This window comes from Acanthaster planci, linkage group LG08 (genome assembly GCF_054643075.1).
Source record: "Acanthaster planci isolate LZ-2023a linkage group LG08, COTS_SCS, whole genome shotgun sequence".
Lineage (NCBI taxonomy): Eukaryota > Metazoa > Echinodermata > Asteroidea > Valvatida > Acanthasteridae > Acanthaster > Acanthaster planci.
Window position 1 is genome coordinate 9,599,026 of NC_141784.1, and position 27,484 is coordinate 9,626,509.

General features: G+C 38.6%; 2 protein-coding genes across 6 annotated transcripts in view; one reads left to right on the forward strand and one right to left on the reverse strand.

Moving 5' to 3' along the window:
* Positions 1 to 2,278, forward strand: part of dnah6 (dynein axonemal heavy chain 6) — a 64,720-nt gene extending 62,442 nt beyond the window's left edge. For all 5 annotated transcript variants that reach the window (XM_087139662.1, XM_022234995.2, XM_022234997.2 and 2 more), the window contains one exon: positions 712 to 2,278. In XM_087139662.1, the coding sequence (XP_086995788.1) occupies positions 712 to 815 (104 nt within the window). In that variant the 3' untranslated portion in view covers positions 816 to 2,278. The remainder of the gene's footprint in view (positions 1 to 711) is intronic.
* On the reverse strand, positions 1,576 to 24,621 carry LOC110979403 (uncharacterized). Its single transcript, XM_022235168.2, has 18 exons — positions 24,480 to 24,621; positions 20,668 to 20,885; positions 19,700 to 19,822; positions 18,723 to 18,801; positions 15,014 to 15,161; positions 14,641 to 14,711; positions 14,412 to 14,479; positions 13,536 to 13,691; positions 12,723 to 12,792; positions 12,025 to 12,122; positions 11,107 to 11,196; positions 10,554 to 10,583; positions 10,066 to 10,286; positions 9,496 to 9,565; positions 8,965 to 9,045; positions 8,769 to 8,801; positions 8,395 to 8,500; positions 1,576 to 7,119 (listed from the first exon to the last, which is right to left on the reverse strand). The coding sequence occupies exons 2-18, from the start codon at positions 20,851 to 20,853 to the stop codon at positions 7,022 to 7,024; spliced, it is 1,728 nt and encodes a 575-aa protein (XP_022090860.2). The 5' UTR covers positions 20,854 to 20,885; positions 24,480 to 24,621; the 3' UTR covers positions 1,576 to 7,021.
* Positions 24,622 to 27,484: the final 2,863 nt, after the last annotated feature.

Genomic DNA, 27,484 nt, shown 5'->3' on the forward strand with positions numbered 1-27,484 from the left:
TCTCATGTTTCCCATCTCTCCTATACCAGGCTGTCTCTTTTGACTAGTTGGATTCAGCACTTGGCAATGAGTCAATTTCCTGTAGTGAACCTTAATCTGTGATCATACCAGCCCCTTTGGATCAGAACTCAAGGAAGCTTTTCCCAATTCCACTCGGGCCTTTAAGACTTGCACAAAATTTCCGGCATACCTTGCTGATCACAGGGCATTTTGTTTGAGCAACTTCTGCAAAATTTGTGAATCTGCAAACATCTGTGTCATTTTAAAAACTATATGCACTGCAGAAAGGCAGTTCTTCATCCTTCAGCAAGTGTTGTGTAGTTGAGTATCACAAGTCCATCACATGTCATCCCGTCTTAAAGATGTCGGAAGCTGTTCAAATGAACTGTTACCAAAGTATTCCTTTGTCATTGTTCACTCATTACTTTTGACTGGTCTTGCAACAGGACTTGGACTTGTGAAAGGAATTATAATGGACTCCACTGCTTTTGCTTCATGTTCTATAAATTAAAAACAACGGAGAAATGTTATGGCTTGTTTAGTCGCAGCAGGTTTTAAAAAAACATCGTCAATAGCTAAGATTTTTTAAAGTGAACACTGGACTTGGTCATAGTACAAGTGTTTGCCACAGCAATTGCAAGAGAAAAAAAGGGGGTTCACAACTTTGAACAATCAGCACGGCTCACTCGTCTTCTCTTCTCTGCTCTCCAGGTCACTCCACCAACTTTGTGGTGGCCGTCCATCTTCCGTCCAATCAACCTCAGGATTACTGGATCTCCAAGGGCTCAGCTTTACTCTGCCAGCTCAACGAATAGAAACAAGGCCCTGCTGTATTTACCTTCCAATGTTCAAATTACTCACAAGGACAGCATTCAAATTCTTGACAAATCTGTCAGCCAACAAGCAGTTGCTGGCAGAAATTAAACACAAAATTTAGACGCTAAAGTCTGTTGTTAAACTTTGATTCATTCCAAAAAAGTACAGATTGTTATTTAATGTGTCATGCACAAAGCTGTTTTTAAATGACCATATACTTGTAAGTTTGCGTATGAGAGATTAAGCCACCTATTTTTATTTAAGTATTACCCTTTCACTTGTAAATGTTATTCCGTTTGCTGTTTGCAAAGTTTTCATAAAGAATTTGTTATATTTTATTCTAAGTTGGTGTGCCTTATGGAGTGATTTTTGGCCAAGACTAATCTGTATTTTGTTGAGTGTTGGTTGACCAAATTTTATTTTGCATTAATTAGCAGGTTAAATAGAATACTTTTGTAAATATTTTCGAGATAGGATGTTTTGTACATTGAATTTGATGGGTTGGGATTGACCAACAGTTATACGTAAAAGAAACATGTGCGTGTAAAGCCTTGCAGACTGTAAATAAGTAAGCATTCTGAAAACTGTCACCAACCTTGCTGTAATCTTCCACTCACAGAACAATAATCTGATAAAATTGTTTTGAAATCAGTATTCCTTGAAGGGAACTGGGATTCTGGGATTGACAAAAGTATGCACTTTTGCCCAACCCTGCTGAACTGAACCTCAAATAACCTCACACAAATACTACACAAGACGTTATAAATGTTTCCTCAATTTCAGTTTTAATTTTTTGGCGAACAGGTTTTAAAAAAATGTTTTGACTTTTTTGGGGAGGGGTTGACATTTCAACTTGAATCAACCATCAACACTTGTCGTCATATTTACTGTGATAGTGCCTTGTAGTTCACAATCCTTCAAATGATTTTTTTATATATTACAACCAAGTGGGCTAAGTACATAGATTTCACCGACAAGCATTTTAAAAAATTCAGAATCCGTCCATCAGAAATAATAATAATATTTGTAAAGCGCATTTTTCCGAAGGTTTTAATGCACTGGGAAAAAAAGCAACTGCAGGAAAGTAAACCAGGTGCTAAGACAAAATTAGTGGGAGCAAATGACCAAAACCTAGAGTGGAAACAGATGAGATTTAAGTTTACATTCGAACTGTTGTAGGGAGTTGCAGTTACGAATACTAAGAGGTAATGAGTTCTAGCATCTGGGTCCAGCAACAGAAAAAGCCCTGTCTCCTACTTTTTTGAATGTACGTGGTATTTTTAGGTTTTGTTTTGAGAAACCTCTACTCTCCGTCCATTTCATACACAAGCAATGGTATTCAACCAAAGAACCACTGACTTCGGAAACTAATTGTTTGACATATATTTTACACTTTTCAGTGTGATACAATGTAAATTTGAAAGTGAAAAGCAATAAATTTAGCTGTTTGACAAATACCAAACACTTGCGTCCGTTGTTATTGAGAATCATCTGTGTATGTTTCTACTTCAATTAAGCTTGTCATCTTACTCCCAAATTACCCATCACTTTCTGCTAAATATACAAATACTTTATATCAGGCAAAGATTTGAGATAAGATACCTTCTAGCCACAATTGAAAAACACTCGGTTCTTTGATGCACTTTGATTCTTTGGCTTAAAAAAATCATGTACGCTCAGTGTGGAATTTGGACAGTTTTACCATTTTGAAAGACAAGAAATTAATTCCTGTGGGGTATATGCAACATTGCAACTGAATGCAAATCAGATCTGTAGAAATGCAAAAAAAACCCAAAACACTTTAGGGCTCAGGAATGTTTCATAATACTACATGTATAATAAAAATTAAAGAATGCGTTTTTCCTTCTTGTCTTACTCCCAAGGTATCCTTCACTCCCTACAAATACACAGATACATATACATCATGAAAAGGTTAATGATCATTAAAAAAATGAGCATTTGACATTTTATCATTTTGGAAGACGGTATCTTAATTACTCTGGGACACAGTCAAACTGGAACTGCAGGCAAGTCAAACTTGCAGTTGTGATGCCTATCATTCTTGGCTTGGTGCCCACTGCAGACACTCCGTCCTAGGTAGGAAGATTCCTGAAATTTCAGCGTTCACAGTGTAGCTTGCTTGTTTAGCATGCACAGATGCAATACCCCATTGAACTGCATCCACACATGGGCCACATAACATTGTAGCAAAGTATCGAACTGCAGACTTGTCCATTACATGTACTTATTTGGAACACGTGCGGTGGCATATCTAGGTTTTGATTATGGGGGCCAAAGAGTTTTTTCTCTACAAACGGCAAAGTTTTTCATAAATAAATCCTACCCCACCCAAAAAGGTGGTAGTATTGTTTCAGAAGCTATGCATTCACTGAATAAAAAGGAGAGGTAACAATTTGGGGGGGGGGGGGAACTTGATCAAATACTAGTCATTAAAGGATACAAGGAATAAGCTTGAAGTCATAGAAATATTCATACAAACGCAATTATTGGTAAAAGCGACGCCATAGTTATCTTGGCTTCTGGTCTTATGGGCTCTGCTTCTGGCAGCTGCCAATTTTCTGCGTGATAAAATTCTACCCAGTTTTAGCCACACCAGGCCTACATGTACATGTACATTGTATGTACTGCTGAGGTCACACATTCTTAAAAGTTTGCCTGTGCGCTTTCCTACAGAGCTAGATGGAGTCCATGGTCCACTGGGCACCAACGGAATGCACACACATAAAGCGTGGCATCATCAGGACAGAGATCTATTATTACAGTGCGAATTGAATCTTTTTGCATTAAAGCATTTTCAAGTGGCACACTTGGTACAAACACAATAAAAAAGCCCTCTTACCAAAAGTGAACCACCTCAGCACTGCACAAACTACTAAAATATTTTAAGGGCTTTGGAATGCTTATTATTGCATTACATTTCATGATTTACCTATACTGCCCTTTTTTTCTTTTTTAATCAGATATCACGAACTGCCTGTTACCAGCAGTACAATACATGGGAAAAATGGAAAATAAAACTTGGCAATGGTTCATTAAAATATCTACTTACAGGAGTACAATAACTGAATTGCATTTGATGGGTAACTCTCTACCTCATACCAATGCTCTTGATCTATTAGCTAAATATGCAAGACAAAGCAAAAGACGGAAAATACCGCTAAATAAACCATAATAATGATAACTAAGACTGGTTCAAACTTGACGCCAAAGCAAATATGAAAGCAAACTTGTAATATCAGATTAAATGTTCTAGCTGTCAATTTCCAAAAGTTGAGCACATTCAATTCGAGCAAATTTCATTGCAAATTTGTGATATCAAATTCACCAACCAGTCTTAATGCATCATTTCAGCACACGATTCAAATCCACATCAGTGGTTGGCACACGAGATGTTGCATTCATTACCCCTTGTCATTCTATCCATAAAACAGTTAATTCTATCTCTCCTCCATGGGAAACAGACAATTTGAATCGGCTATTTTGGCCCAAAATGTCATTCCAAACTCACACACAAAATAATCTCTTCATCTCACCCACATTCCAGAGTGGAAAAAGTGGCAACATGCCTTGCCTTGAAACACAAGCAATCCAGCAGGCCGGACTTGAACCCATAAATGGCAGACATATCCACAATTCTCAAGTTCCAAGCTCCACACCGCAAGACTGCAGCTCTTGCATATATGTACATGTACATATAAAAAATTGCACATTATAGGCAACCCTGTACCTCGTAACAATGCACCATCCCTGAATCACACAGCATAACCCACAATTCAAAACAACACTTTCTAAACGAAAACATAAATACACAACAGCAACACAAGTGAAATAAGTCAACAATGACTGCATGCTATAGGCAACCCTGTACCTCATAAAAATGCATAAAGTAAAAAAAAAAGATAAGTCTGGCACATGGATGAATATTATGACACTTTATGAAAACCTCTTCACTGCTTTATATTCCTTAGAGTGATAAGGAGCCCTCAAAGTTAGATGAACTCTTAAACTTTGGAGAAACTTGAAGACTGCATGAGCTTTCACAGCAACAACTACTTCATCAGATGTAATGAGTAGGGACACACATGGTAGGGGTGGGATTAATCCTTGTAGTGTGTAAAAAATAAAGCCAGTGTCTCTATTCACTGCCTGAATGCAGTCATCAGTTTCTGGATCATCTGTTGTTCAACGGCTGCCCTGGGAAGTCCTGGACTTGCCCTTTTGTCATTGTACATGTACCTTTATACAGACTTTTCACAGCTTTCCACTTTTTGGTTCACAAACATATACCCAGCAAGAAATGAGACCGAGGGGTACCCCCCCAACATGTCCAACCCCTATACACATTCCAGACTATTGTTACTTCACACATCCCCCCAAGATGTCTGAAAGGAATTCCCCAGATTCCTGCGAGACAATGACCAACACAAAGCAGAGGGGTTCTCTCCGTCTCATACCTTGCTGCATATGTACAAACATTGATCTTTGCAAATGCAGATGCCACACACCTGACCTGTGGGTGACAATTTAAACGAGGCATTAGTAATCCCACTGTTCATACAGTAGGCATATAATGTGTTACACAAAGAAACCATGATTGTCGTCATTTTCTGAAGACCTCTTAAGATGATCACAAGAACCCGCAGGACCACTGCCAGACCTGTAGTCTGGACTCAAGTCACAAGCTTTTCAAAATTTTAAATGTGATAGCCAATTTTACAATTTTACCATCATAAACCTTCCGAACTGTTCTCGTTGAGAAAGTTCAATACCAAGTCTGTGACAGCATAACAGATGTGATGTGAAAAATATTTTTACAGGTACTAATATAAGTACTATATGTAATATTCATTCTGACATGGGTAGAGTAACTCCCAGTATAATAAAAAACAAGATATAAAAATTGGTATCAAAATAAGGTACTGAAGGAAGAGTCATTGCTGTACTCCTGTGGTAATTTCTGTTTGTAATCAGTATCAATCCATTATTTTCACAAAGCTTTCCTCAAAGATAGCTGTCTCAACTTCAACCATGCAAGGACAACAGTAGAGCACACAATGCATTAAAAATATCAAAATCGAAAAGTGGTCTCCAAAAACTTGGAAGAACAAGGTTTTTCAGGTTCATTTTGGAGACACATGTACATGCCTTACTCTTGATGCTTCGGGTGCAGAAAAGTTGCTAGAGCATTGCTCTGGGATTTCACTGGACAAACAGAAATGACTGACTTCTCAGCTATCTTAAAATAATCGTGCGATTAACTAATCATGTGATCATTTTTGTGTTAACAGGAGTAACACGCTCTTTTGACCGTTAAAATCTGACAACACGGGAAAAAATAAAAAGGAAAAATACCTCAAGGCAGCATTAGTGGATAAGATTTTAAAAAACAGTACAATTGCTAGTTTCTTGACCTCTTTCTTGCTTGTTATAAAGCCACTTTGAAACAGTTTTTAAATATTCCCTGAACAAAATTTGCATAGAATTCAGAAATATTTACCTTTGAAAACCCATAAAAATCACAAACCATTTGAAAATCTGTAAAAATATGCGATTTTCTTCGGGCTGTGCCAAATATCCGATCAATTATCGAATATTAGAATATTATTTTCCAAATTTGAATAATCGAATGCAAAATTCATGAAAAGGAAGGGAGAATTTCCTCTTGGTTTAAATGAGAGTAATTACAAGCAGATTCAAACGAAAAGCAACAGAAATCTTACAACTCAAAAAAGTGAATTATTCATTAAAAAATTTACAAGGAATAGAAATTTTCAACAGGGCAAGAAGTATTGTTGGTATCTTAAATCTTTCTAAATAGTGGCTGGAGATACTCCTAGACGTGAGAAGCTATGATAGCGATCATAATGTACATTGTGTGCATTATTGCAACTGATTTTGTATATGGTTTAATCATCAACAATCTGCATCAACAAAAATTGAACACACACGGACAGGGTTTTAACACGAAGAATTAAAACTCCTTTTCAATTACCCACTAACGATACATATATCCAAAATCTTGACCCTAACCAACCTCAATGTAGAAGATTATGAGCATTTTATAATTTGTTCACATTTCAATACACGTACTCAATAACAACAAGATTGAAGCTGGTCGAATTTTTACAAAATCTACTTCTGTAGAGTGAGAAATGCCAATAGGTGACTTAGCTTCTATCGTGAATCACACAGCATCCTTTGACACAGCCACTTCAACATCATTTTCTACACAAGACGAACTCGGGGTGACAGTTGAAGGTGCTGCGTTTTCTTGTGCCTCTACTGTGAAAAGAAAACGGTGTTCAAATTAGAAATGATAAATCTAGTCACCACACTCACTTGTGAAGGGGGGTTGGTGTCATCTACTGAGGGTAGCAAAATGAATACCGTGAGTACTTGGTACATGTACATCACTGAAATATGTTTTTTAGCACAATACTTTAGCTGGAGTAGGTATAACATCTTGGGTCCTCTCAGATGGTTACTTAACCGAACTGATAAAGTGACTTTGAGACATGGAAAGTCAGAATGGAACATTCTAAAACTGATGGAAATTTACACCAGCTTTTTAATCATCCTGAAGTCCTGTCCTTAGGAATGTTTTACACCTTTTTTTTTTGAAAGGGTAGCTGCAATCAATTTGTTTCAATACAAATTATCAAAATGCACTCTTATGTCTCAGTTCAAAACCTTATTTTCAAGCTTTGTTTCGCTATTTAAAAGGGAGTTTTACCACTGTTTTGATTTTACGCTGAGCATATCTATATTGAAGAGCAAACTGTGATGTCCTTCCAGCAAGAAACTTTAATGTTAAGTCTGTACATTTTCTCTTCTTTGCTCATTCATTTTGTTTCTGTACCTAGCAATAAGCAAACATCAATCTCATCAGAACTACATGTATTATCAGAGTGTAACTTCTGGGTTCACAATTTTAACAGTAAAACCTAAATGTATGCACTGAACTGTGGCCATTTTCCAATACTCAACTTCATCTCCATCTCAGGTTTCGTCTTTGAAACCAAGCCCGATTGTGGGCCTGAAGCGTTTAAATTAAATTGAAGTTCTGTAATGTTTGGCTCCTTTGCATCTCACTTGATGTTTTGTGACACTATCTGACTTATTATTGCACTTACAACTTCAAAGTCAGGTAGTATTTACAACTTCAAAGTCAGGTAGTAAAAAAACTTCAAACCTGAGACGGAGCCAAAGTCGAGTATTGGAAAACGGCCCAGGTCTTCCCTGGGTGACATCACAGAGTGCGCCCTCACTTGTCAAGGAAAGCATGGATAATTGTAAGTATTTAAAAAAGAGCCCTTTTCAAAACATTTAACCAAACGGAATGTAAGAGTTTTCATACAGTGAAGAAGAATACAAAGTTGCAGAAAAATTGAGGAGTCTTGAGCCTTTACAATCCCAGATCCCCAAAAAATATTGAACTGACTCAATCATGATTATTATACCAATAGGACAGAAACAGGAATGGATCACAACTTCAGCACTGAATGCAACTTCAAACAAAGCAAGTCAAGATTTCTCAAAATTTTCTAAATTTCTTACTTGGGCAGTCCGCACCGATAGGCGTCTGTACATACACAGGCCTATTGCACACCCATTCAAAGACGCCGATTTCTGGCCGCCGTTTAATCAAAGTAAGGAGACAGTACTGGAACAGAAATCAGATGTCAAGTAAAAAAGTATTATTAACCTGGGGTTGGTTACTGATATACATAAGCTTCATATTTATAAAAGGGCCATCATAATGTAAGTTTTAATGTAACCCTTGAAAACACATGTCCCATTTATACAGGGAAAAATGGAATGCTTGGCCGATTACTATGCAAGGGATCTTTTCCCAGATAGCTGATTATCCAGGGTAAACCAACATTAACTGGAGCGACAGAAAAAACAGCTACACAACAGATCCACCTTACCTGTAGTCTGTAGGCATTCTTTGTCCCAATTGCCTGAAAAAAAAAATTCAAGAACTACGTTAATTTTACGATGTAATAGAAAGAGTATTACTAGGTTACTGAAATACTGCAAAATTAGAATTCTGAGACCCACTGGTCCACTTCACGTTTGTCAGAGAATGAGACGTTGTAATTAGACGGAGCAGCCAATGCTTACCAAATAACCAACAAAAAATGCATATACAGCACCAATGAGACTCACGACGACATACACCCAAGCTGGAGTGGATTCTATCTCCTAGAAACAAATCCAAAAATTACAAAACATGATAGGCCAACTCATCATATGGGCTTCTAAATTTGCGTAATAACATTTTCCTTAAAATTTGTGGACAAAACCTAGCGAAGTAAGATTAACAAAACAGAACTGACAACTAGATAAGTCCACCTTCTACACAAGTAGGAATCACCTTATTTTTCAGTACTTCTTCCAAAAGACTTCGTAAATTTCTGAGGAAAGTTCAAAACTATGTCTTTTTCAAAAAGACTAGACATTTTCGTAGCCTATCATAAGACTAACAACCTAATCAGTGACAGATGTGCCCAATGCTCTTACTTTTGCTAATTCTTTTGTCCAACTAAAAATGCTATCAATTATCCTGGCCTCAGGCATTCAGGCCAAAGTGTAGGGTATTAGGTGCTTAGATATGACTTCTACTGCAGAGAGATAACATGATTGAACACGCACTTGATAGACCAGATAGAAGTTGATGCCCATGATGGAGATGCCGAGACACCAGACAATAAACTTGGTGATCCTGGAAGACACAAAAGACTAACATCCAATAGTAGGGATTGTAAACATTTCTACACTAATGGTTAGCATATTTCCTGGCTGAGCAAGAAAATTAAGCAAATGCTGGCAGTGTTTCAAATTTTGCCAATTGAGTATACATCTGACACAATTCGTATCTATGTTATACATGGTTTGTGTGTTTGAGTTTGTGTGAAATCAAACATGTCCAGGTTTGAATTTATTAAGACTTGATGTGCGAAACACTAAGTCACAAAATCAGTTTCATTCTGAAATTGTACTGTGATTATTTCTGTAACCAGTGTAAGCAAATTTGCAGTTAACAACAAATCAATCGAGTACACAAGTATAAAGGAATCTGTGATGAGATTACTTGATTCCTGCATGCTTCGGACTCAGTGAATTCGAGCCAGCACAAAATTCCATTAAGTTGGGCCCTAGTAGATTTATATCACAAATTTGGGGGCTAAAGTCTTGGTAAGATTGATATACCCGCCATCCTACCTGCCACTCTTGAAATCTCCCATGATCCGTCTGCTGCTGGTGAAATGCAGGACAGGCAGAAGGGCAAATGGCAACTGGATGCTCTGAAGGACATTCAGGAGGTTATCGAGGACGTCCAACGTCCCCACAGCAAACACTGAGACAAATATAGTGGGTATAATGGCGATGGAGCGCGTCAGTAGCACACGCCGCCATTTGGGCCAACGGATCTTTAAGAAGCCCTGAAATCACAACAAAACAAACTTCTTTAGATCGGCAGTACCATAAATCTTATTTCACTATTTTGTCACAGCAAAACATCAGGTGTCACATTAGCAGAAGCTACATGAAGTAAAGGAATGGTACTTACTGAAACAATGGTTTTTAATATCTTAAAATTATGAGATTTTCGTTTAAAAATTAAAATAAATAAATGCAATGCATCTTTTCAATAAAGATTAATGAGCAAAAGCAGAAAATTAAACGAATTGAAAACTCCAAACATTTACCTCCATGACAAACTGCCCAGCATAGGTTCCCTATGGCAAACAATGAAAGAAAGAAATCAGTCACAAAATATGTTGAAATTTTAACAATTTATCTCTTACAAATATGAAATGTCTCAATAAATGTTACTGGACCATCAGACAACCCAAACAGGTACACTGACTAGGTGCTCACACATTAAGTGCACAGATAAAACAAATTGATTAGGAGTGGGATTTGAACCTGCGACCACCATAACACTGTACCAATGCTATACCAATTGAGAAATCCAGCCCTCAGTTCAATGGTTCAAATCCTGCTCCAGTCGATTTCTTTGTTCACCTTTATAATTAAATCTACATAAGATACGAAAACCACTGCTTCTTAAACTTACAGCCTATAGCACACTCAGTTCTATTCCAAAGATGTGTAACAAAAACTGGGAGTCTAACTCCATACATTAACATTAATGCCATTTTCCAGATGGCATTTCACTTGGGAAGTGGCTGTGATGAGAAACAATTAAACACACACACATTTGCGTTTAATACAACAAAAATAAATGACAAAACTCACCGTCATAGTCGAACTTTGGCCTGCAGCCAGCAAGCCTACGCCCCAGATTATTTTCAAGCCTTCGCCATATTTCCTATAGATCCACTCACCCTTTATGAAAAAAAATGATTTAAACCTTTTTCAAATCAAAGATTAAATCAGGGGTTTAGCCATTTCAGATGAACACTTGAAAAAGAGCCCCCCCCCCATTTTTGGAACAATAATGAGATGAAGGCAAAGTTTCTTGGCTATTTCATTTGCATCCCTTCAAAAAGCATTTCAAAAAGCCCCCAAATGTACATGTAGCCCAATCCCCACAACAGGCCATTACATTTCCAAGTTTGCTCTGTGCTAAATCCTAGTACTGTGTTGGGCATGGTAATAACCTCAGGATTTATTGACCGGAGGGTTGTAGATTTGACTCCATTCCAAATATGCCCAAGACATTTCTTCCTGCCTCTCTGTTACCATGATAACGCTTGTAGTATCAAATTGGTAAGGAGCAAGACAAAGTATTAAATGTAACATGACCCCACAACAATGAAGATCATCAAAAGGCAACCTCCACATCATTAACTTCTGCAGCTCAAGACTATGCATATAAATGTACACCCAAGCATGTGCTTGAGTATGGATATAACATAAAAATTATAAATTTGCAAGTTGAGCCTTGAACTAGATTGAAGTTTGACTGAACTGAAAATTACAGATAACTACAACAGGTAATACCACACTACGTTACTCTTATTGTCAGTATGCCAGCAAAGCCAGATAGTGGATTGAGTTTGTGTAACTTGTCAATTTGTGGGACTGGCATTATTTTTCATCACTATGACAAAAAAGGTATCACTTTCTGTGTTTTGAGCTTAACCATGTCAAATCCAGTAAGGTTTTGCATAATTTCAATGATCCCTGGGGGGTTTGGGTTCAAGTACTCACAGCAGTTTTCAGACTAGGGTTTGGTTTGCCGTAGAATGCCGCAGCAAAGACAGCCACCACAAACAGGTTGATCAGGAACGACATGAACAAGGCGATGGCTGCAAGGAAACCAAAGAGAAAAAGAAAACAATTAATAGAGAGAAGTGTTTGAAGTGAATCTGTAAATCAAAAGAGACCTATGGTTCTCAGGGGAATAAGGAATCTACTTCAAAATGTCAGTCAGTATACCCTAACAGAAATCAGTCAAATAGCTGGACTCTAGAGCAAGGAATTATTTCTAAATAATCAGTGAGGTTCAAAAAGTCATCATTTCACTCTCAAGGAAATGATTCATAATTCATGATGCGACTTGCGCTGCCCTAGTGCACATATACAACGCACACGGTAAGCTTTGAATTCACAACGCAACTTGCGCTGCCCTGGTGCACATATAGAACACACACGGTAAGCTTTGAATTCACGATGCGACTTGCGCTGCCATTTCTACTTTTCCAGAATGAATTTTGAGCACATAATCATTTCTGTTCTGATCTTTAAGCACACTTAAAATAGTTCAAGTACATTTTGTATGTACATGTAGTTTATAAGCTATCTTATGTCGCAAATGGCAACCGTATGGTGAAAATATGATCGCATACGCAAAAATTTAGTAGCATTTGCAACGGATTTAGGTGCTTTTTAAAGCATCGTATACCAACCTGATTCAATAGAGTAGTACTTGTTGGCCTCTCTAACCTTGTCTTTCCTATTGTGAAGCACTTTGCGGGACTGTAAGAAAGCATCAAAGGTGTTAAATCATTATGATTCTCTAATTAGGCTGACTGTGGGTCCTTTATCACTATTACTGTCCACCACTAGGCAGGCATTTATATACATGTAATGCTACTTTATAATTGATTTTCTCATTCAAGTTATGTAACAGATTTGATACTATTTCAGAAAATTCTTAGATTTCACCAAAGCAATCGTCCCAATAGAAGGTGATTTTCCAAAATCACTCTGGTTTCAAATGCGTTGACATACATGTATTCTTTCTCTTTTATCAGAAGTGGGTTTTTGACTTGAGTACCGGTAGTCATAAGAAATCTTTTGTTTTTACCTCTGATTCATGCCTAAAAATATACAAACAAACATCTTTACTCCACTTTTGAACTTGATTTCACGTTACAGAAATCCTAGGGTTGTGAATGGCATAATTTTTAAAGGGGTTCACCACAATCAATTCAAACTCCCACCAATGGAATTCAATGTAGAACTAAAACAAGGTAGAAGATTAAAGCTACCCAACTTTTTCAATTCTCCACCATTTATATTAACTGTAAGACAACAGGCTACAAATCTGTGTTGTGCCATCAAGAAAGCTTACCAATAACCCACTCAGACTTCTGTTGTGGCTATCCCACACGAGGTGTAAAAATAATATCAGATCAACACAGGGCAATACAATCGAGTCTACCCAGGGGAGATTCAAATGCATCCCCAATGAGGCTTATACGCCCAGCCTGGCTTACCAATACAAGAGCAGAGTGAAGATAGATGTTGTGGGGCATGATGACGGCACCGACAATACCGACGGCTTGCTGTGTGGCTGCCAGGCTACAATTGGAACACCAGGGGATGGCTATGCCTTCCAGAATGGCTATCTGGTCAGGCTTCACTGTGATGTACTGTAAGAAATGGATTTTATACGCTTAAAAAACACAGCAAGGGCTGGTTTATGACCCTGGCATACTATTAAGGAGCAACTTAGAACTGTGCCCCCATATTCATTTGTAAAACTAGTGCATGCATGATACATGCACATCCTCTGTGGCCAAACTTGTGTAAAGTTTGTGTTTTGTACGGAAACTCTATTGACCTTTTTGCTGTGATGTCACAATCACGCTGGACCTACATGTATGATGTGTTTTGATGGTAATGCGTGCATAGTGTTGTCCCTATTCAAGATAAACTAGTCAAGCATGCAGCATTCACACGTGCCCTTGCACGTGGTTGAAGCTGCCCGTAGGAATGTGTGCCATCACCATGGCCAAGGCGGTCTACACATGGTGGTATTGTTTACATTTAGCGCAATCCAGTCACACGGGTGAAAAAGGTCTATATTGATTACAGAGACTTTGCTGCATCCACACAAGTTCACACATGTCTTACATGCGTGTCATTCTACGGAACACTGAGTTAACAGAACAAGAACTTGTTACATGTAATGCAGCTACAGCCTACACCGTGCTGCCTAAAGTTAGAGTCAGACATTTGTGATTTGAAAACCAAACCTTTAACACTTATCACTTGAACAACCAAGCTGCTGCAAAATGATACATCACTACCCTGTGACTATCAAGAAATTCGGATTTTTTCTTACTTTGGTGGAGTTAGATTTGACATACCATATAAAGAAAGGAGAGTCCCATGGTTGTCAAAAGCAGACCAAAGAAGGCTTCCAACTTTCTGAGACCTGACAAATGAAAGGTTACACACTCGGACTGGTTTAAAATGCCACACAAACAGTAAGCATACAAACACAAAAAAGGAACGGTGATTGGATTTCATCAAGTAACTCCAAACAGTTATACTCTCATATGCCAACGTTAAGACACAAGTAAGAAACTTGCTTACCAGCATTCTCAAGAAGCAGAAAGGTAAATGTGTCTATACCGGTGATCAGGCAACCAGCCCATATGGGAATCCTGCCAAAATTGGAATCAAAATATGAAAAGTGTGATTAACAGAGAGAAAGATTACAAGTTTGGAAGGGAAATGAGTTCTAGAGATAAACAAGCCCCACTCTAGGAACACTTTCTACAGTTACTTTCAAATGTGTGTAAGTTTGAATATGTAAGTCTAAAATTAAAGTCTACAAAGTCTGTCTGTTTGTAAAGTAATTGAAACACAAATGTGAGTCTGGTTTAACAAAGGACATTGCTAGACTGGAGCACTTAGCTCAATTTGTTTTCCGACACTGTTTCTGTGGGAGGGGGTGGGGACTCACTTGTTGTTTGAGAGGAGGTTAATTGCTATTGCCGAGCCAATCACTTCCTGGATGTCGGAGCCTATGATAGCAATCTCCATCATGATCCAGAGGGCTATGCGGGGAAACATGGGGTACTCTCGGTGGCATATCTCGGCCAGGTGATGACCTGAAAAACGAAAATGGTCCAAATTAGGTGCACTTTATCTCTACTATCTGCTGGACAATAGGGCAGGTACATGTACATGCATTTCAAAGTGTACTGTACGCATAATAGCAAAAACCACACAACCCTATACTGAGATCAAACTGTGACAGCATTTTTTAAAATCAAGATGGTGTGTATTAAAAAGGAAGCACAAAAAACACTTGAATCAAAATGTAAGCTCGAAAAACATCCTGCTCAAAGCAAACAGTAAATCATTTGTACAAGACATGTACGTGTATAACAGTAGGATAACTGAGACTCTTTTGACATGTGAAGATCTGTCCAGTCAGGCTGGGCAGTTCAGATCACCTGTTTGGCTACAACCATGGGGGGGAATCTTGTTGATATTTTGTATATTGTTGGCTGTCACAGTCAAAAAATAAAGTTGGTTGGTCGGGACTGAAAGATAATGACACCACAAAACTGGTTTGGGATGCTTGAAAATGTCCATCCCTTCTGTTCTTTGTCACTCCTCGTCCATCATTTCCACACCTCCACAGTGACTATAGTACTTGCTGCTACCCGGTACATGTATATCACATGGATTTTGGACACACAAGCTACATGTAACTCTGACAAGCTCAGTAACCGGTTAAGATACAGGCGCTAGCAAGCAGGTCACGGATTTGCATCCCTTCACGTATCAAGAAAACTCTTGCATTTTTTCCTCAGTTGCTTAGGACAACAAATGGAAGGCACCAGGCATGAAGTGCTTGATACATCATACTTGCAAAGGCCAAACTGATAAATCAACTTCACATCTTTGCTATTAAACATTCCATCAAGGGATATTTTAATTCCACCATTAACCTTTGCTGCTTCTCAGGTTATCTGTGCAATCCTGTGCTCTCTTGTTGGTCATCATGTGATTTTTTTCACATGGATTGAAAGAATAAAGATGTCAAATTCATTAAGCTACAGGGAAGTTTGGTGTTTCCTGTCTAAACCAATGAAACTGAAATTCAGGACATAAAATAAAAACATTATCAGAAATTTCTGGAACAGGAAACCACATGCTCCCACTGTATTGACTTACAAGTTACACTGTAGTTTCACGCCATGCCAAATGAAATGATGCAGAAAAGTCGATACAAAACAAGACAAAAAATAACAGGAAGACATTACTAACAAACACAAAACAGTAATGATCCTTAACATGACAGGAAATGACTGCTGAGCATGTGATCGGCTCTTGGACGCAAGGTCTGGCGAAAAAACAGGTTTTATGCAACTGGGGTGTCTGACTCTACATGTACAATGTGATTAAAAAGTGATGAACAACCCGGCCCTGCAGACTTCCTGCCGGACCAGGATTTGTTGCATAACACAGTGCCTCACTTACAAAACAGCAAAAATGACGTCATGACCCTCCCGGCATGGTCCATATCACCAAAAAACCTTGAGAGAATTGGGTTTAACCAATCAACAAAACTCAAAACTTCCTTGACAAATGACTATAAACAGAACACTCATACAGGTATTCAACAAAATGATTATTTTGGAAAGTTATGTAAACTGTTTCCAATGCATTTTTGTTTTTGCTCTTTGTGTCTACCGAGTACAACATGTAGTTCTATGTTTAGGACAAAGCTTTGTAATGTTTCCCAGCCACTCATTAACCCTAACAGTCCTCAGTCCTCCAACAGGTGGAGGACTGAGGACTGTTAGGGTTAATGGGAAATTGTCATGGATACATGTAATGTATTCGGTTACAGTGATTTTTGTCTGTTTCCTTGTAACCTTGTTCCTCTCTTACCAAATAAATCACTAGTAACTAATCGTCAGTCCGTATTTGATAAGCGTATATGAGCACAGTCCAAAAGTAATCTCCACATTCCATATCAAAAAATGGACATCTTCATCAACTTATGAATATTTGGCTTTCCTTAAATACATATACTTGCATACACTTGACTGGCAGACAAAGGTAATTTCAAGTCACAGGGACAACTGTTAAAAAAAAGGGAGAGACAGAAAGACATGAACATGTACATGTACATGTGCATGTAAGCCTGTATGGATTCCTATTGGTACTGAGGGTAAAATAACCCCCAAAAAGTGTTCGGAAACTTCATCAGGTTTTGATCTGATTGATTTGAAAAAAAAAAAGATATACGTTGTTGTGATGTCGCGCCATCCAAACGTAAGTTTGTGTTATGCTCTAGGAATGCTCAGGCAAAATGACAATCAGATGTTTTGCTAATTGGTTTTGGACAACACAAATGTAAAACCACATCCGAAAGGAAAAAGTGAGGATACAAATGACTCTTTCGTTAACACAAAATGCAAAATCACTCTCCGCTTTGGATTTAAATCACTCTCCGCTTTTGATGATGTCATAACCATGTACATGTGCATGTACATTCAGACTTGACACAATTTCACACACACAGGTTCAGCCACAAAATTACCCACAGTACACAAAGGCAATACTTCCTGTGAAATTTGAACTGAGAAACTCTTTGCATCACAGAACGGCTTTGGTACCAGTGATAGGACTCATTCTGCAAATCATGGAAAACAGCAACCTACAACGTAAATAAACTGTAAATGTCAGTATTAACCTGACACAATACTTTCTTAACATGGAAAACTCTAAACAAAGCCGCAAAGCCTCACCAAAACCATACATTTCAAAAGCCAACGAGACAGCCCTGCAAAACATTGATTTTTCCCTTCAGGTCAACAAAATTTACACTCTGCATGTACATGTACATTTAGGTCTCTCAAATCCAGTCTTGTTCCCACCTCTTCTTTTTTGAAGTATATAAAGGACTGAGGGTTGGGAAATGTTTTGCTCTTCGGCTTCACATTCTGTACACACACACATTTCCAATCCTTGCCTTTGTCTGCAAGTGAATATTCAGCTCTGGGCTTGCGTTAAGTTTTTTAGCAGTATAGGGGCAATGCAGCTAAATAACAAAAACATTAAAATCCCACGATCTGAGGCTAACGCTACAAGTATCTTGGAGGTTATTCAGAGTCGAAGCCAGATAAAATGACAAAATTTGGAAAAAAGAAGTTTCAATTCCTAATCAAGTCAAAAGCTGCCAGCTTCAGGAAGGGGGTAGGATTTACTTCATATTTCATATGCAGTACATTGTAACTTTGAGTAGTTTTACATGTAGATACGAACAATACAAAATCTTAGTAAAATCATGGTTTCCATTCTTAAAATACATTTGTACAGTATTGTTAAAAAGAAGGAAAGCATGCCAGAACATGTTTTTTGGTTGGGCATACTTAGTCAGGGTATAAGCCACGTCGCTTCTGTGGATTTAACTGAAGTTTTGAGATGCGACAAATGATTTGGAGATAAAGCTAGTATCTGAACCTTTTGTTCCATCAACTTTGACAACATTAATCATAGGCTGAAGTGGCTTTGACCGTTGATCCCTTTGCCTGAATCCCAGGGAAGTCTGGGGGATGTGAAAAGTTTAGTCGATTAGACTGTGTGATTATAAGCCGGGGGCCAATGTTCAAGAGGTCACTTGGCCTTCAGACCATCAGGTCAGAACTCACCTGTTGCATTGCCTAGTCTGGCTGCCAGCAGCTGAAGAACAAGACCGAGAACCGTAGACCACCATAAAACCCATAGCAGCTAAACACAATGACAAATATAAAATCATAGGTTCAATTCGTGAAACAAAACCAGTCAACAGTTATCAGTGGTGAAGTAGAGCTGACCAACACCAGTGTTATGCACAAGAAACAGATAAAAGACGGAGCAGTAGCTGAGCTCACCAAAAGTCCACATCATAAGCCCACTACGAGTCAACCACAAATCATCCAGTCTCTCCAAGGGATGCCACTGAGAGTGACACTAGCATTTTTTGTCATTGTCTAAGCCTCCAATCCCTGTTTATTACTTGTGATTTGACTTGAATTCCTTGTTTCAGATCCTATGCAAGGTCAAATCATTTCTAGATTTCAAATTAAGGCATGCATGTAGCAAATTAGAAATTCCAAACTTTATTAGCAGACAAAACTTTTAAACCAAAATTTGTAGTCTATGTGTTAACCAAGTAAAAGACGGTGTAACCTCACATATTTTTCCCCATCTGAGGTACATTTCCCAACATGTCTTAATATAAAGAATCACGTGCATTAAAAGATCAAATCAGACAAAAATGGTAACTTGAAGCATCGGCTGACCAAGATATTATATCAACCATCTTTTTATGCCTTCCTTAATACTCTTTCCATTATCAACTTCTTCCCCTCCTAGTTCTCCAATGACGTGTATCTGTGGCAGTTTTCTTGCAGTGTTTTCTGTGCTCCCTTCAGTGTGAACCAAAAATACCTAAAAATATCTTTACTTGGGACAGCATGTCTGAACAATAGCAATGAGCAGGAAATGTACGTGTACATGTGTGTATGAACTTGAGACAATTAACCGAAACAAAAAGATATTCAACATTATTAGATGTCCCTCGTGTGCTACAGTCCTCTCGTCATACATGCAGTTCCCTGAAAAGCAATTACTTGAACTGACTTACTTTGTATTCTGCAATGGCGCCGGACTGGAGATCGGACTCAATATTGCCAGGGTCCAGATAGGCTATGCTCATAAGGAAACCAGGTCCGGTAAATGCCCACAGCTTACGGAAACTGAACTTGGTCTGCAAAACAGCAAACAATTCAACAGCAAGTTGGCCAAGATTTTAACAGAAACACTCTGAGCTAATTTCTCAATGTTTAAGAATTGAGCCAATCACTGGGAGAGAAGATATTGCAAATCCAAATGGATGCAGATTTTTCAGACTGCAGGCAATAATGCCTTAAAGAAACCACTTCATGACTTGACACTGTCGTCACTACATGATTTACTTTTAAAGATACTTTAACTTTTAAAAAAATGCCCTGAAATCTATTAACTGCACTTTCTGAATCATCAGTCAACAGATAAATTCTCCATGACTTCAACTTCGAACAAAGAAGCAAACCTCAACGGCATGTTAATGTTAGGTTTGCCCTGATCTTCTCCCAAGGTGGAGGTCAAGTTGCATGTCAAATTCAGGAAAGTTAATGTTCAGAGACCAAATTAATGGGGTCAAGAGGAAAAAAACAATTGCTAAAACAGGTTACCAGCAAAAAATATACGGATAAGAGTTCTGCGATGCAAATTACTGGAAGATGTTCCCAGTTAAATTTTTGCTTAGTAACAAAAACAATAGGAATTACCCAAGCATAATGACATGAACATGTGCTTCAGAAATTTCTGTCATGAAACCTCCACCTTGTCTACCTTCCAACATGGAGGCTGAGTGCAATACTTCAAATTACCCCTCCCGATTCAGACTGGCTTTGTTACACCACTGATGTGTACATATTCTTGAACAAGATCGAGATGAACATTTATATGAACGTGTACATGTGGGACTCAACAACAGCGCTCAATATGACCAGTCCATAAAACGATTTTCACACACAAAACCTTCACTTGTTTCAGCTTAAGAATCCATACCCCTTCCGTTTCAGGAATAGCGATCGTCCCAGGGTTGGACGTCTCGTAATCTCCTTCTAAGGGACGCTCACTTGCGTGAGGGCCGATGGTGCCACCGTTTGCCGATGCAGCATTTTGGCTGCGACAGTAGCAAACTGCTTGAGGCTCTTCAGCCAGAAGTGGTTTAGCTTCCTCTGGGCTTCCCATAATGTTGCTGGGTTATCTCGCTCCACAAATGTCTGTAACATTAACAAAAACAACCATGAGCAAACTTGTTCTGGTTGTGATAAAGAGTTCTGCTTTTGTCTTTATTTCATTCAAGGACAATATCAGTGTTGTACTTTACATTTCACTGATTAAAAAAGGTAAAATTGACAAAGTAACACAACTACGCTAAAGCACTTATCCATTGAGTTTCTTCAAATTTATATTTCTGAAGGTTGTCAAACAAATCCCAATGTGGGCCAAGTAGTAAATCAGCATTCTTTTGAAACAGACACAGTGAACCAACACGATCAATTCTACCCTTTTTTCCCCTTCTCTATAAAAAAGTTTCAAATTCACATTGTTGACTGTATCTCTGTACTCCACACCACTGAATTCACACTCTCTCATATATAGCCAAATTTCCTGCGACCCAGTAAAAAAAACTGGGTCCAGGGTTGAATGGTCTACTTTCTGTCCAAAGTTGACAGGTTGTAAGGCAATCACACGCACGAGTAAACAAGCAATAGACTATTGTAACCATCACCACAGGCATGGTCAGTCAGCTGGACTAAGTCAAGTAAGGAAAACAGTTATATAAATACGCAATATATACTGTATACATTGTACATGTATTGACTCTGCTTTGAGTGGTGTTGTAAAACTAGCCTCCTGAAGTGATCTAGGGAGAAGTCTATTTTCCCAAGGCAAAGATAAGGAAAACTGGCATGCTTCATAGATCAACGAGGGAGATTAGGTTTACTACATGTAAATCACGAGACAAAGCAGTCCGTATTTGTTTTATCCCTAACACTAACAGTCTTGAACACTACAAAGTAAGTACTATTTAAAGGTACATGTATAATATAGTATTCACTACTGTCCCTTGAAAGAGGACATGACCTTATTGTTCTCTGAAGCCATAAAATACAATAGATAAGACAATACACTACAGTGCTATGGCACTTTGAATGCAGGACTTTACTGTTGTCTGATTGAGTAACAATGGAGGGTGCCCTAGCCAGAAGTAGTAATTTGTAGCGCTAGGTCCTCCAGGCTCAGACCTTTACATAGTTATTTGTAGCTACTAAGTGCTGTAAGCCAAACAATTTGCCACAGATCTGTATCCCACAGATACTGCTTGATCTAAGCAAAAACTGGTTGATAAGTTTTATCATAAATTACGGTACATACAGATCAGCACTTTCCAAAACTACCCGATAACTCTTAATTAAATGTCTGAACCCAGTTCTACAGTACTACATGTACCTCTTCAGAATGCGCACAATGTCCACGCCTGTACACATTTGCACACAGTGTCACTGGTAATGTGTATAATACTTTGATTGCTACCGGTATACATGTACGTGTAGAGCTATTGGCCGTGCAAAACAATATACATGTACATGTAGTTGAAATGCCATGTGGCTAGCTCTCAGCCAATCTATGAGTGTGGCGCTAATACATTACATACGTGTACCTTAAGAAGCCCACAGGTTGAGGGTCATATGTGAACCATGCAAACTTAGGCCGTGTTTGAAACGGGCCTTCCAGAACTACGGCTATTGTCTGCGCGTCTCCACGTACTTTCAATGGAGTGAAGACCTAGACCTAGCTCTAGACAACAGATTTGGATGCAGCCTTAGTAACGTTTAAACAGTGATACTAAATGACACCATGGCTCTTTAGAGTACAAGCAATCCTTACACATGGACTAAGTAGCAATGGAATAAATTCACAAGCTTGCCCTTATTTGGATGGAAAACACGCTCTGAACTTAAGCTTGTCAAAAAGACAATGTTGCCCCGGGCAACACTGTTTTGCTTTAATCCACACGATGCTGTTCCTTCACTTTGCTCCCTGTTTCAAGAATTTGCTTCCACGGGGGGGGGTTGTTATAATTGACATGGGAGAGAATACAACTACATGTAATCAAGCACAATGTCGGGTCTGTCTGTTACTGGGGTTACACCGTTAACTTGTACAAATGCTTTATAAACAATGAACACAGTTACAGTTAAGATCTCACTCACTCAGTAACCCTAGGCAGTGGTGGTTTTCCTTATTCTGGCAAAATTTTTCTACTTGAAAGAGTTCCCCACACGGACATCACCTGACAGCCTGTAAAACTTTTAAGTATTTTCCACGTAAACACTTTTATCTTGCTAAATTCGACATACATGTACATGTATTAGGGCATATGGATAACTTTCTGATTTACCACTACAGGGAAAAATCACTCATGTCCGTGTATGGAACTCTAACCATTTCTGCTTACTATCTAAATGTACGTGATGAGTTTATCAACCAGGGGGAGGGATGTTTATTATCAGTTACTATGCAAAAACCTTGTATCTTACTACTGTAAGGCTGATGCTTTTATAGAAATATCATATAAAATGTCCCAGACTTTTTATACTGAGTCAGTGCTAGCACCATATGTGGCAAATTGTACAAAACACCAATGATGATGTTATGCCCCAACTGTGGGGTCTCAACTATAGCATTGCAGTTGGGCTGGCCCAACTCTTTTCCAAACTCCAAGTTTTGCAGCTCACACCTAACCATGCTTATGAAATTCATTCAAAATATGCCAATGCTACATTTCATCTACAACACAAATAAAAAACAAGATTAACTTAATTCATATTTTTCTCCTAGTTTCATATCACGCATGCAAGAGCATGCAAATATATGTACAGCACTGTACATGCGAAGTCAACAACATGTGCACAGCAGGATACATCATGCATACGACGTAATGCATTCATCAATTGTGCGAGGCAGGGAATAGTACATGTTGTATCACTGATAGCTCGCTGTGCAGCTGAAAATGGCAAGTCAAAGTTTATGAAAGTCTGTTTTAATTCTCTGACATAATTCCAATATGCAAACTAATTTTCTCTAAAGAAATTCTTCACAGAAATATGCTTGTTAAAATGTTCTGGCAGAAAAATGGACTTTCGGGTTACAAAGGTTACTTTTTATGTGTAAAGAAGTTTTTGTGACAATTCGGAACTGGTAAAACCAATTAAGAATTAGGAAAGTGCCATTGTCACTAGTGTGAGTCCAAATTAAAAGCTTAAATTTGGAAAATAGGCCTAATGTTGCAGTATCTCAAATATGTCCAACACGTAGTCTGACAAGAGTTAACTGGAATTTGAGGATTTTTTTAGCTGAAATCTGACTGAATAATTTTTGCAATCTGAAATTAGGGAAATTTAAATGACTATAGGCTAGTATTGTTAGGCCCACTTTAAATTTAATCCAATATTTTAGGTTACATGTTGCTGTAGGCTGATAGGTCTAGTGCCTTGCTTCTTGAAGGCCGCGTCCCATTGTGCAGCGACCGATTGTGTAATCGGTCGCTGCACAATGGGACATGCCTGCCTGCCAACCTGTCGTAATCTTTCCTGAGGTCAGCCATCACCACATAATAGATTAGAATTTTAAATGAACTGAGGGCTCATTTAAATACCCTTTAATCTATTGTGTAGTGCCTGACCTCAAGAAGGAGTACGACAGGTTGGCAGGTCTGCATGTCCCATTGTACCGATTGGGTACGATGTTCTGCATTTTTGCCAACAAAAGCCCCCAATCATGTTGCCTATTTTAGTAGTAGTACTTACCTTCTTGAGAGGTTAGCACAGTCTGGCAGTTTGTTAACAGCTGTTATACAGGAGGGGAACCTCTAATCGATTCTATACAATGGAGGAACCGGCTGTCAAGCAAAGACTGCCGACACGAGTCACTGGATTCACATTTTGCGTAATCGATCATCGATCAAACCTGTCGCATCACGTGACGACCTCGCGAAGAAGCATGTGATCACTAGGGGCTGGTTATGATAGACTTGAATACAAGTCGTTGGTCGCTGTCAACGCGATAAAATTATTTTATCTCGTTTGAACGACATACATACCTCGTTCAGATAACTAAGTCCATCATAACAAGATAACTATGTTGTTAAAACGGGATAAAATTATTTTTATCGTTGGCATCAATATGTTTCCATAGAAAAAACTCTCAGAGCTCTTTCAAATTAGTTATGTAGATGTATCTCTTTATTTGTATTTTGCGAATTAGTCACTGAACGTGAAAGAACAGGAATAATGCACTAGTGTGGATTTAAAACGAAAGTAACAACCCATGAAGGCGTTTGAGGATAACATTATTATGTGTTGTTATTACTAGCACACCGACCCCGAACACTACAATCTTAAAAGGGGCACTGTATTAAAGTTCCAATTCTTTTCCCTCAGCTCAGAATTCTTATCTTTTTTTGGACTATTTGGGAATAACAAAATTTCCATTTTTGACTAATTGACGACTAAGCAGTTTTTATTGATAAAAAGGCATGCAGAAAAGTCACGTGTTAAAAGTATTTCCAGTAATTTAATCCTCCGAACCTAGATAAATTGCTTAAATGTGCAAAAAAGAAAACTTAGAAAAAAGAACTTGAACATTTTCATTTCATTTTTATCGTGTCATCGGACGCAGCCCAGTTTCATGTATTATTTTCAAATCATCCTAAACAGAAAAATGATGGGGTCCCTCAAATTTTGTGTGTTATCTGAGCTGAGAGTCGCGGGTCGTAAATTCCTGAAGGGCATGTAAACAAAAGGTGTACTGAAGCTTTGAACAAGAGCTTTTACTTTGGAGGTTCTATTCTAGGGGTGAAGCCCTCATTTTTTACTCGCGGGAAATAATAACTGTAAACACAAATCAGATCGTCTGAGCTTTGACCTCAAACCCAACAGTGACGTATGCAGCTCGTACCTCCAAAAGGGGAAAAGGAATATTCTCTTAAAATGAGTCCACTTTTATCTGTAAAAAGTTGCCCCACCCCAAAGAAAGATGGTAATACCAATCATAAGATTTTCTTAGTACTAATTTAATAAATAAATTTAAAAATTGAACATTGGCAATATTTCTCAGGACAACTTATTCTCCTTCTTCCTTCTTTTTCTGATAGGGCGATCATAGCTGCAAAATTAATTTATCAAACGCATTTGCACAACCATGTTAAAATAAAAGAATGGCGTAGTAGAAATGTGGTCTGCAGGGTGTAAGGGAATATCTACATTTACAGCCGTCATGACGCGTCAGTTTGCGCGCTCACGTTGCGTTTAATGGAACCCCAACTTCAAGGCTGAAGTAGTCGCTTCATTCATTACCACGTGGTCATTGAACGACACAATGCGCGAAATTTGAAGCATCTACATGTACATTGACACGCCGAACAGGTGGTCGTGCACAGGCCTACTCGTGCATCGTTTCAAACTGCGCACCTTATATACATGAAAGCTAGCCAGGCTTTCATAAATAATCTTCAACCTGCGTGGTGGTGGTCGTGGAGACTTGTGGATGTGTGAATAGATGAAGACTCATGGTGAGCCATATGCAGCAAGGTACGAGACGGAGAGAACCCCCCCCTGCTTTGTGTTGGTCATTGTCTCGCAGGAATCTGGGGAATTCCTTTCAGACATCTGGGGGGGGGGATGTGTTAAGTAACAATAGTCTGGAATGTGTAAAGGGATTGGACATGTTGAGGGGTACCCCTCGGTCTCATTTCTTGCTGGGCATATGGTGAGCTGTTTAAATCTTAAAAGCACAGGCATATCATCTTAACCTCAACGTGTTACACCGAACAGCAGCTGGTGTAAACTCTGAAAACGTGTTGCAGCTTTTAAGGACCTGGTATGAAGTCAGAACTTGCCGTCATTATATCGGTGATAGCTGAAGTAGGATGTGCCGACTCAAGCGCAGAGAAAATTGCAGGCCAACTGTTCGTTCAGTGCCTTGAAACATGGAGGTCCTACCTCCATGCTTGAAACAAACGTAGGTTACCGGTATATCTTCAACTTCAACACTCCCGATTCCGCTAAAGAAAGAGTTCCATATGGGGACGCCACTTTACAACCCATGCATAAACCAATTGAGACTGGTCTGAAAACAAAATGTGTTTTCAAAGTAAACGACTCGATATTTTCCCTTCAAAACTGGACATGCCGCTTTCTGATGTCTTATTGGTCACTGTAGGGAATAATTACTGGCGTCCGTAAATGGAACTCTTTCCAAGAAGATCTCGGCCGTGTCATTCTCTTTAAATCAAACATTTTCAGATCATCAGATTTAATAATATTTATTTATAATGTACCGAGTGTTATTCGGTTTACGTAGGCAAACTTCATTGCAAATCATTAATATTCTGAAATAAAATCTCCTAAAAAGTCAAATTTATCAGTGAAAATAAGTATTCACTTCAACAACAGACAAGTCTCACGGGGTTTGTGTGCAGACGTATCTGGAATTCTGTCCAAATAGTCATACAAAGTGAGTACAGCAGGCCTGTTCAGAGCCGTTATTCCGTTTTGTTACCCGTTCGTGTATGTGATTCTTTTGTCATTTCCGAAATTGTTTCTGTCATTGCCGAAATTCTCTTGTCTTGGCATGTCACTGTCTCTTTTTTTAGTGTTTGTGTTTGCATGCCGATACTGACTGGATATGCTACTGCCTGGCTGACTGGATGTGCGACTACCATGATGTGCAGGTTCAATATTTTTGCTTATTTTTCGGGTAGCAGGGGTAGGTCTTGCTACCCTCAGGAGGTGATCGGCCCTGCCTTTGCGAG

Bases quoted from the DNA above. Each gene is read 5' to 3' on its own strand.
- LOC110979403 (XM_022235168.2), bottom strand. From the start codon at position 20,853: ATGGGAAGCCCAGAGGAAGCTAAACCACTTCTGGCTGAAGAGCCTCAA. The intron at 8,802-8,964 runs GTAAGCATTGGC...TTTTTTTTTCAG, and splicing joins CATTTTTTGTTGGTTATTTG to GCAATTGGGACAAAGAATGC. The intron at 8,501-8,768 runs GTAAGGTGGATC...TTTCTGTTCCAG, and splicing joins AGAATGCCTACAGACTACAG to TACTGTCTCCTTACTTTGAT.